The sequence below is a fragment of the Hemiscyllium ocellatum genome, chromosome 2 (genome assembly GCF_020745735.1).
Source record: "Hemiscyllium ocellatum isolate sHemOce1 chromosome 2, sHemOce1.pat.X.cur, whole genome shotgun sequence".
Classification (NCBI taxonomy): domain Eukaryota; kingdom Metazoa; phylum Chordata; class Chondrichthyes; order Orectolobiformes; family Hemiscylliidae; genus Hemiscyllium; species Hemiscyllium ocellatum.
In genome coordinates this window covers 128,209,955-128,219,141 of record NC_083402.1, presented here as the reverse complement: position 1 = coordinate 128,219,141, position 9,187 = coordinate 128,209,955, and the positions used below count along the sequence as shown (strand labels likewise).

Sequence of the window (9,187 nt, the reverse complement as noted above, 5' to 3'; positions counted from 1 at the left end):
ATTGTTACCGAGGTGGTAGACTGTTTTAATCGGTGTAACATTTCTCAATTGATATTCGCGCCTCAGAAGTGGGTACTTTCTGGGCAACTCTCAAATCTATTTGCATATTAAGACTTTTACAGAAAGATGCAAATTCAATTGCACATCTGTCTGCCATGATCCAGAGATGTTAAACCATTAAACTTTTTCTGTTGGCATTTGGCCCCATCTTCTGACCTGTTTCCATTTATTATTAAACATTACCCATCTTCTCAAATAGTGGAAGACAGAAGTTTACTTTCTGGTTTAGTAGGTAGAAATGTAATTAGAAAACCCATTTGCAAAACAAACATACCTTTAAACTTAGATTAAAGTAATGTGGCATTAGTCCTGTGTAATGTGAAGCCTGCTTTTCCCTCTGTAAAATCTTTTAACCTTTTTTGAACATTGTTATTTAAAGCTTTTAGTGATTTTAATGCATCAATGACAAATTGATTTCATTTTTCTTGGACCAAAATATTTTTTTACCAATAATTCAATATTTTCCTCCTTCGATATGGCCACAAAAGAAATTTTAAGAATTTGTATTTTTGATGCTATTTTTCCCTGAAGACATCATTTTCTTTCTCCCTTTACCAATTTCTACTTCCATTTTTTTCTTCATTTATTCCCCCTTTTCACAGGACGTACAACAAACTGTAATGACAATTTCCAAGCGTGAAAGAGCTTTTTCAATAAAAGTCTTTGGTGTGTCCCTGCCTAGTTCAAGTCTCCTCTATCCATCCCCCCGCTCCCCCCAAAACCTACATGGTGAAGTCTAATGCAAACTTTTGTCCCATCCATTCCCAATGCAACTACTACCAGGGGCTTACATGATAACAGGCACCAGAATCTGCAATGCTCAGTTCCTGGTGCATTGTAACCTTTATTCCAGGGTGTGGCAGCATTGTTCCACCAGTTAAAATAGAGGCTATTGCCTTGTGACAATACCTAAAATTGGCAATCTGTCTCCAGAAAATTCCTCCCTTCCTGAAATGTTCCTTGACCCATTGCCATTAAACCTGGCAAGTTGCAGTCACTTGGGAATGGAAACTAGTTTTTGTGGATGTGAATGTATTAGAATTTGTGACTTGAAGAATGAGGTAACAGGAGAACTAGTGGCTGAGCTTCAACACTTTCATGTTGGTGTTTAAGTACTGATTTTACATAAATCAGAGAAAAATGAAACACAATTAAATAAATATTGTACTTGAGTACAATTGGTACAAAACAAATTACATACAGTGGCTTCTGGTAAGTAACATCAGACTTTATCCAGTAACACTCTGTTTAGAAAATGTATTACTGGGTCCTTGTCACAGACTAAAATGTAATGTACATTCGCAATTACTGTAGGAGAAGAAAATCAACTGATGAGTCTATGACTACACCCAGGACGTACAGTTGGATAAGAAGCACAAAATGTTACTTTAATATTTAATTCATGTTTCCTCTGCCATTTGCATGAAGTAAAACACTACCAAATGTTCCAATTGACCTCAAGTTAGTGAAATAAGCAAATTCTTCCCACAATATCAGGGAACATTTTCTACCACAGACTGTTTACTGATTTGCAGTGGTCGTCTGAGAGAAACATAATGTGTTTATCCTATGTACATAGCAACTAGTCCGCTGAATCAGTCATTAGAAGGAATGTAAGTGGAATTAATGGGAAGAAGGATTGGGAAAATTATTTTGGTTTTAATAGAGCAGCCCCAACATATTAGGAATGCATCGCTTATTTCACACACCCCATTAGTTGGGAGTGAAACTCTCTCGCAGTGCAGTGTAAGACAAATAAGAGAAAGAATATTCAATGGAAGTGCTATTAAAATGAAAAATTCAACTTCTTTTGCAAAAATAGCCAACAAAAAAAGCTTTGGTTACAAGAAATTTCCCCCAAAATAGTATTTTCTGGACAAGATAATATACAGTTAGAAGTATATTGCACTGTTCAACATAACTTTCTAATAAATAGATACAGAGCATATTTTACAAAGATCATATCTTAAACTATACATAAATTTCAAGATCTAAGTTGCTTAGATTTCAGACCCACCTTCGCTGAAAACGAGAACTGCTGTTCTATTCTGCTTAAAGCTGTGGTAATAATTTTTCTTTAAATGTTAAATTACAATGTTGTAAATAGCCTGGTCAGTGTTTTTAGCCAGGTCATAATTATTAACCTACACTTGATCACATCAAGATGTCTCCTGGGACTAAAAGCCTCTATATACCTATCTCACAATTACTGTTAAACAGCATGAGAATCCTATCCATTCATGTAAGCAGTATTTTAAATTTTTTTAGCAATGCAAATATTATACAAAAAGAACAGTAAACTACACTGATGGAATCAGGGACCATATACATCCACCTTAACATGTTGTTTGAACTACTTGATTGCGTATGTGGATGACATATTTCCAGGAGGGCTCTTGTGGTGCAGTGGTAATGTCCTACCTCTATGCCAGGAGGCCTGGGTTCAAGTCTCATTTGCTCTGGAGGTGTGGAATAATGCCTCAGAATCAGTTAATTAGAAAACATATATAGATTTCCAAAGACTGTGTGTGGCTCATGAAGACATGAATAAGCATGAACATTGCCTTAATGCAGTACAATGCCATTAACAAGACAATGCACTGTATCAAAAGATTGTTGGATGCAGCTGAAAACCCATTTTTCCACCATTTAAAGTGAATTCTTTATCTGTGGGAAATGAAAGCAAGGCACTGGCTCACTAATGAAACAACCATGAGCTTCTCTGCACATTTTGGACTGGGAAACGGTACACGGCATGAGGAAATAGAAGCAAGATCAAGAATTTAAATGCCTGACATGAATTGGATTTTTCATTCCAAATGGTGAACTGTTGGTGTTCACAATCATTAATCAACTCTCTGACCGTGACCACAACACAAGGAATTAGCACATGTGTAGATGAACATGAGAAACTAGTCTGTCACTCACTGCTCTGCCACAGGTGGTGCTGTGGATTAACATAACAAATACCCCCAGCACCAACAATCAGTCAAATCAATTAATTATATGCAAGAATTTTCCATTTCAAATCTCATTGCTGTTTGAAATCCTACCATTGTATACCCTAGCAATGTCTATCTTTTCCAATTAAGTAAACTTCGATTTTCAACTTTGTTCATAGCAAGTTCTATTGTTCAGCAATATTTTTATTCATAACAAAATATGTTAAATGTCTCTGATTAATTACTAGATTTCCTTAATATTTAAGTAATTAATTAAAATCTAACTTTAATTTTAAGCTTCTATCCTCGTGCCACATTCACATCCCAAACTTTTTTTTCATTGTGGAACATTTTTACAAGTATTTAGTTTATACTCTTCTTTCCTGACCTGGTCATGAGAGTTCTTAGCTTGGTTAGGAGCTTGGACAGCTAAATGATATTGCTGGACTCCACACTGAGAATCCACCACCATAACTGAATAGTTGAAAGGTGTAAATTGCTCATCACAGAGATTGAGAGATCTCAGGGATATATTCTTCAAGATCAGTGGCAAGTACTTTTGCTTCATTGTTGAATCTAAGCCCCAGAACAAAGTAATTATGTTGTTTCACAGCAGATTGTGATAATGAACCTGCAGCTGAAAAGACCTCTGTTTATTTTAATTCCACCATTGTCTCTGAACAGATCAGAGGATAGGAGGTTCCCTAAAATTTGTATCTGATGTTACTGTTACTACATAACTGAATCATAGGACAATTTATACAACAGAGAGAGAGAGAGAAAGGCCATGTCAACCAAGATTAAGCACCTCTTTCTCTGTTTCATAGCAATACTAAAGTTCAAGAGAAGGCACCATGTTCCCCTCGTGATTGGGAAACAGTTGGATGATTGGTTGGAGGAAGGACTTAGGAAATGGTTGGTAGTGAGACTATAATATATTGAGAAGGGGAAATGACTGGGACAAAATAGAACTTTGAATAAATGAATTGTAACATTCCTATTTTACAATCCATGTCAGAAATTCAACGATTGGATATAAAAGATTCACAGAATTGCAATGATATAGGATGAGGCCATTCCACCTCTCATTACCTAGTGCCAATCTACTTCCTTTTCCCCATAAGCCTGCACACTATTTTTTATCCAAATAACCATTCAATCCCCTCTTGAATGCCTCGTCAAACCTGCCTCTACTACCTTTCCAGGCAATACTTATCATACCCTTAAGTTTTTTTCCCCCTCTCACATCACCCTTACTTCATTTGCACCTCACTTTAAACAGGTTAGCTATCAGGTTGACCCACAATCTGACATAAACGATCAAAAATGCATGATAAAAGAGGAAGTGGGAGAGAGGTGGCAGAGTGTTGGCGGGGATGTTTTGGAATTGGAGACGATGTCCTTGAGTGATTGCAATTGAAGAGGAAGAACTTTGTAATAAACCTCTGATGAATTGTGAGGAGTAAGGGGATAGGGTGACGTTTATTGTCTGAATATTGCTGACAGTGCCCAAAGACCTCAGAACACATTACTCCAAGAAGATGCATGTGAATAGACAGTACTAGCACTTGCATTATCTATTCAACCCATTTACCTTCCAGATATTATCACTGAATAATTAATCAGTGCTGATGCCTGTTTCTTATGCATTTAAATTGTTCCTGAATTCCCAGTCTGCCGACCTAATTTCAGTCAAAGAATCTCCCTCTTAATTCCAGGGCTATGGTTTGCCTGTGATTCTATACTATTCAAGTGGAACTGCGTTCAAGGTTCGGTAGATAATGCTCACTTGACTAGTTGGTTTTGATCTGAGACAGATGTTGAAAGAAATAAATAACAGGTTATTCTCCAATCCCTTTCTCTCAACGATACTGCAGATATTATTTTCCCTTACAGTTGCAAGGGGTAAATTCCAACACCAATTGTCATATTAACATACATTTGCTTCTGTTCCCCCCTTCAAGGATACAACACTGTGCCTGCTGGGAATCTGTCATAAAGTTAGATTTGTTGCAATATTCCACAAAAGGTCTGAGCAGAAATTCCCTCAAAATAGTCAAAAGTACAATATATTTACAGTTTCTTTGGGGCTTTGAACAAAGATAGTCAGTCTCACTCTAGAACTAGCCCTTCACAATCACTGTCATCCAGCATCACAGTGCTATAAATAGCACTCATCAAAACAACTGATGGATTCATCCAAAGTACAATAAGTAATGAAGGGGCAGTGTGTCTAAACATATTGTAATTGCTCTACTACACCCAGAATGGCAGCTGTCAGATTCTTTCCTATTCAGATGCAGATTCTCCCTTCAAGCAGCCACAGAAATATTTGCCCCTCCAAAAGAAAACACAGGGAGCTGTAGAAATTTGAAAACAAAGCAACCACTTCAAGTGAGTTTCTCCCCCATCCCCACCCTTCATCCTTTCAACGTGAGGAGATAAATTATAGAATTATAATCTTCAGATGTCCCTGCAAGATTCACAACAGCGTAGTTTGTACTGGGACAGGAGGCACAGTTTTAGTCGCTTTACCATTTCACAGTATCTGGTTGTGTCTCTGCATTCCGCTGTGGGTGAGTAAAAACAAAACAATTAGACAATACGTTTGCCAAAAATGCCAACAAATTTGTTATAATTACACAAGGGCATTGATCATTCACAAAAAGAGTTCAGTCAATGTGAAACAAAGTTGATCAAATACCAGGATGATTATCATTCTTTTAACTTAGTGGAATGATTGGTGAAATCAAGCGTGAATATATTAAAGGGAATTTATCTATTGTGGCTGTGCTCAGTGGGAGTGAGGATTGGAAGTAGGACTGTCTTCCCACTGGGAGAAGTTAGCTACAGATTATCCTATTGTCTGCAATTGTGCATACATTTTCTTTGTAGTGGATTTTAACTCTGCCTTCTCTTGACAGATTTTATCAGACCTGCTGAGTTCCTCCAGCAATTTCTGTTTTAATGTGTTTCAGATCTCCAACATCCACATTTACTTGTTTTATTTTACATTTATAGTGGATATTGATGCACTGAAGACATTGTATGGCAAAGTAATGTAGATTATTCTGAAGCTTTCAAGGCAGATCTAAGATCCTTCCATTGAAGAAATAGGATGAAAAAAGACAAGGCTCGTGTCCTCAAAATGCCTGGAGTAGGCATGCTGTTTTGGTAATTAACTTTAAACTCCTAATTTTGCACTAAAAAGTTACTTAAAATCAATCTTTCCCTCAAGAGATTCATTAAGTTTCATAATGTACATGTTCTTTGCAAGCAACAGCCAAAATCATTTTTACCATTTTGAACTTTATGTTTGAAAGTTAACAGGCAGATAGAAATTCTGTGATTCAAGTAAAGTAGCAACAGAGTTAAATAAATCTCAGCGTGCAGACTCCGGTCAATCATTGACTTTCAATGGTCATTTCTTAGAAATTCTGGAGACAGGAATAACTGTTGCTTCTTATCAGATACTAATGAATTTGACCAATAAAACTTTATCTTCTTTGTAGTCGCTGTTGGTTATTACAGAGTCCCCACTGACACATCTCTAATATGCTGCACAGAACTCTATGTTCTTGTGGCCTTGAACCTCTTACAGGGATGACCTTTCAGATCCTTCTGGATCAGAAATTGAGGTGAGTGGGTCCAAAGCAACGGTATTAACTGCTGTACCAGGCTTTTGGTTTTGTTTATTCTGCAGAATGTGGCCATTGATGATTAGACATCATTTATTGCCCATGACTGAATTGTCCTGAAGAAGGTGGGGGTGAGCTGTCTTTTGAACTGCTGTAGTCCACATGATATAATACAGCCATAATGCTGTCGTGCAAATTTTGATTCAGTGACAGTGAAGGGACAGTGATATATTTTCAAGTCAGGATGGTGTGTAGCTTGGAGAGGGACCTGCAGTTGTTGGCATTCCCATGCATCTGCTGCTTACGTTCTTCAAGTTGGTAGTAGTTTCTGGATTAGAAGATGCTGCCGAAGAGGCCTGGTGAGTTGGTGCAGTGCATTTTGTGTAGACTACTAACTGCTGTCATTGTGCATTGATGGTTCTTCCAACACTATTCCTGCCACCATGTTCATCACAGTGGGTGATCTCACGATCTTGCCAAATTCACGACGCAGGCCAATACCGATGGTTAACGGACACATTGAGAGCTCATCAATAGGTCATATTGCAGCTTTTGAAGGTGGCATCTTGGGCAGATCTGAATGGACTCTTCCCTAAAACTTGCCCTCCTGGGGAAAGCTTCAAATTGCAACCAGAGCCTTTCATGAACAGGAGGCATGATTGCTTTTCATGGTTTACTAACATGGTTAGTAAATAACTGCTGTGCACTAATATTCTACCATTTTATGTCATTTTTCACTTTTATGCTACTGACAAATTATAAACATCAGATTAAATCTGTCTTTTTCTTACATTTTAGTTTGCTCATAAGTTGGAACTTACATTTTTCACATGGGACAATGTTACACCTCTGCCAGTTCACTGGCCTCTGCTTCCAAGAACAGAATTGTTCTCTCACTTGTTGGCCTGTCTGCAGATGTACACACTCCACTCTTCTGGACTGAAAACCATAATTCCCACAGGAAGAGGTGCACGATGTCCAGGAACTAGTGCGCCATTGGACAGTACAAAGATCTGACGTACAGTTCCGTCTGCTGTGTGGCCTAAAAGCAAAGTGTGCTCATGAGAACATTATGATATAAGCAGAGCATATTTTCAGTTCTGTTTGGGCTTTGCCACATCTTACATATTAGGTCCTGCATCTTCAGACTGAACGCAGTTGCTAATTAATACAGTCAGTTCTGCTATAACGTGGAAGTTCCATTCTTTGGCAATCCCACATGTTATAAGAAAATTGCATAATAGCAGCATCATTTAAACTAAAGGGGGTCGGAATCGTGTTATAACCAATACATGCCTTAAAACGTCGCGCTTTAGAATCAGTGTCCCCAACTCATCAATCGTGTTGTAGTGAATTTGTGATAACAAAATGCACCTTATAGCAGAACAATCCTTTACAAAGTTAGGCCCAACCTTTTTTGTGAAAGTTTGGGAACTCAGGAAACTCTAATTTACTTCCTATGCGACTTTTCCAGCAACAAATGGCTACTTCTTCCCCTGGTTATCTGACAGAACTTGAACTCAGGCTGAAAAGCCACTACCCAAAACTACTGTCCCAAGTTACAAATCACACAACACCAGGTTATAGTCCAACAGGTTTAATTGGAAGCACACTAGCTTTCGAAGCACACGCTCCTTCATCAGGTGGTTGTCCCACCATCTCTTCCCAAGCATTATTCGAGTCCTAACTGACATATTAACTCTTTCTTACAGTTATGAATTGATCCCCTATGAATTGAAACAAAAAATGCATGAAATGCAGAGTTGCATTTACTTTTCTTAAAAGATTCAATCGCCTTGTGTGAACTTGTACATGTGGTTTCAGGGTGTGACCAGAAATGACCACAATATGGGACCACAGACTAATGTGAACCAATGGTGACGCCCAACAACATAGAGTCTACATTCCAGGTCTGGGGCATAATTTAAACCCAACTAGAGATTCAATGTTGATAGATACTCCCTTGTTATACTTTCAAGTTTCTTGAAGGGAGGAGCCTTAAGTTGAGAAAAATATAGAAAACTGTCTGAGAGACTGACAGAGAAGGCTTTTTTTTAAAAAGTGATAAACCTAATACATTTTTTACATGAGGAAACAGCATAATAGCAAATAACAATGCTTCCAATTATAGGGTGCTGTAAATAATCTGATACCCGAGTAATTATGATAAACATTTGCTGCTAGTGCAATTGCAGCTTAGAATCTGTTTAAACATTAACCGGTAGAAGTTGGAATTTAGGCTGATTTTTTTTTTAATCACATCGGTCCCATTATATTTCAGAAATCTGTCAGATAACATTAAAATATGCATCACGTGGATGGTTTGTGGTGTCATTATTGAATGTTACACTACATTTTGATGTCAATTGCATTATCTTGTATTGTCACAAGGGTGTCATTACAAGTTGAGAATAAGATACCTGGTATTACTGCTGCATTGCTGGGATGGTAACTTGGTTCCATTCTGCGACTGACAGAAGACATGACGACGTTGGATTCCCAGCCTCAGACCCACACAATGGTTAGTACACTATTCAAGGGAACATT

The 9,187-nt window shown here is 37.8% G+C and overlaps 1 protein-coding gene across 1 annotated transcript in view; it reads right to left on the bottom strand.

Moving 5' to 3' along the window:
• Positions 1-1,267: 1,267 nt before the first annotated feature.
• The window catches only part of LOC132825016 (ADAMTS-like protein 1), a 280,127-nt gene continuing 272,207 nt past the window's right edge, over positions 1,268-9,187 (bottom strand). Inside the window, exons 27-29 of the mRNA XM_060840015.1 lie at positions 9,061-9,170; positions 7,462-7,682; positions 1,268-5,572 (exon numbers count right to left, since the gene is read on the bottom strand). Of these exons, the coding sequence (XP_060695998.1) occupies positions 5,466-5,572; positions 7,462-7,682; positions 9,061-9,170 (438 nt within the window). The 3' untranslated portion in view covers positions 1,268-5,465. The remainder of the gene's footprint in view (positions 5,573-7,461; positions 7,683-9,060; positions 9,171-9,187) is intronic.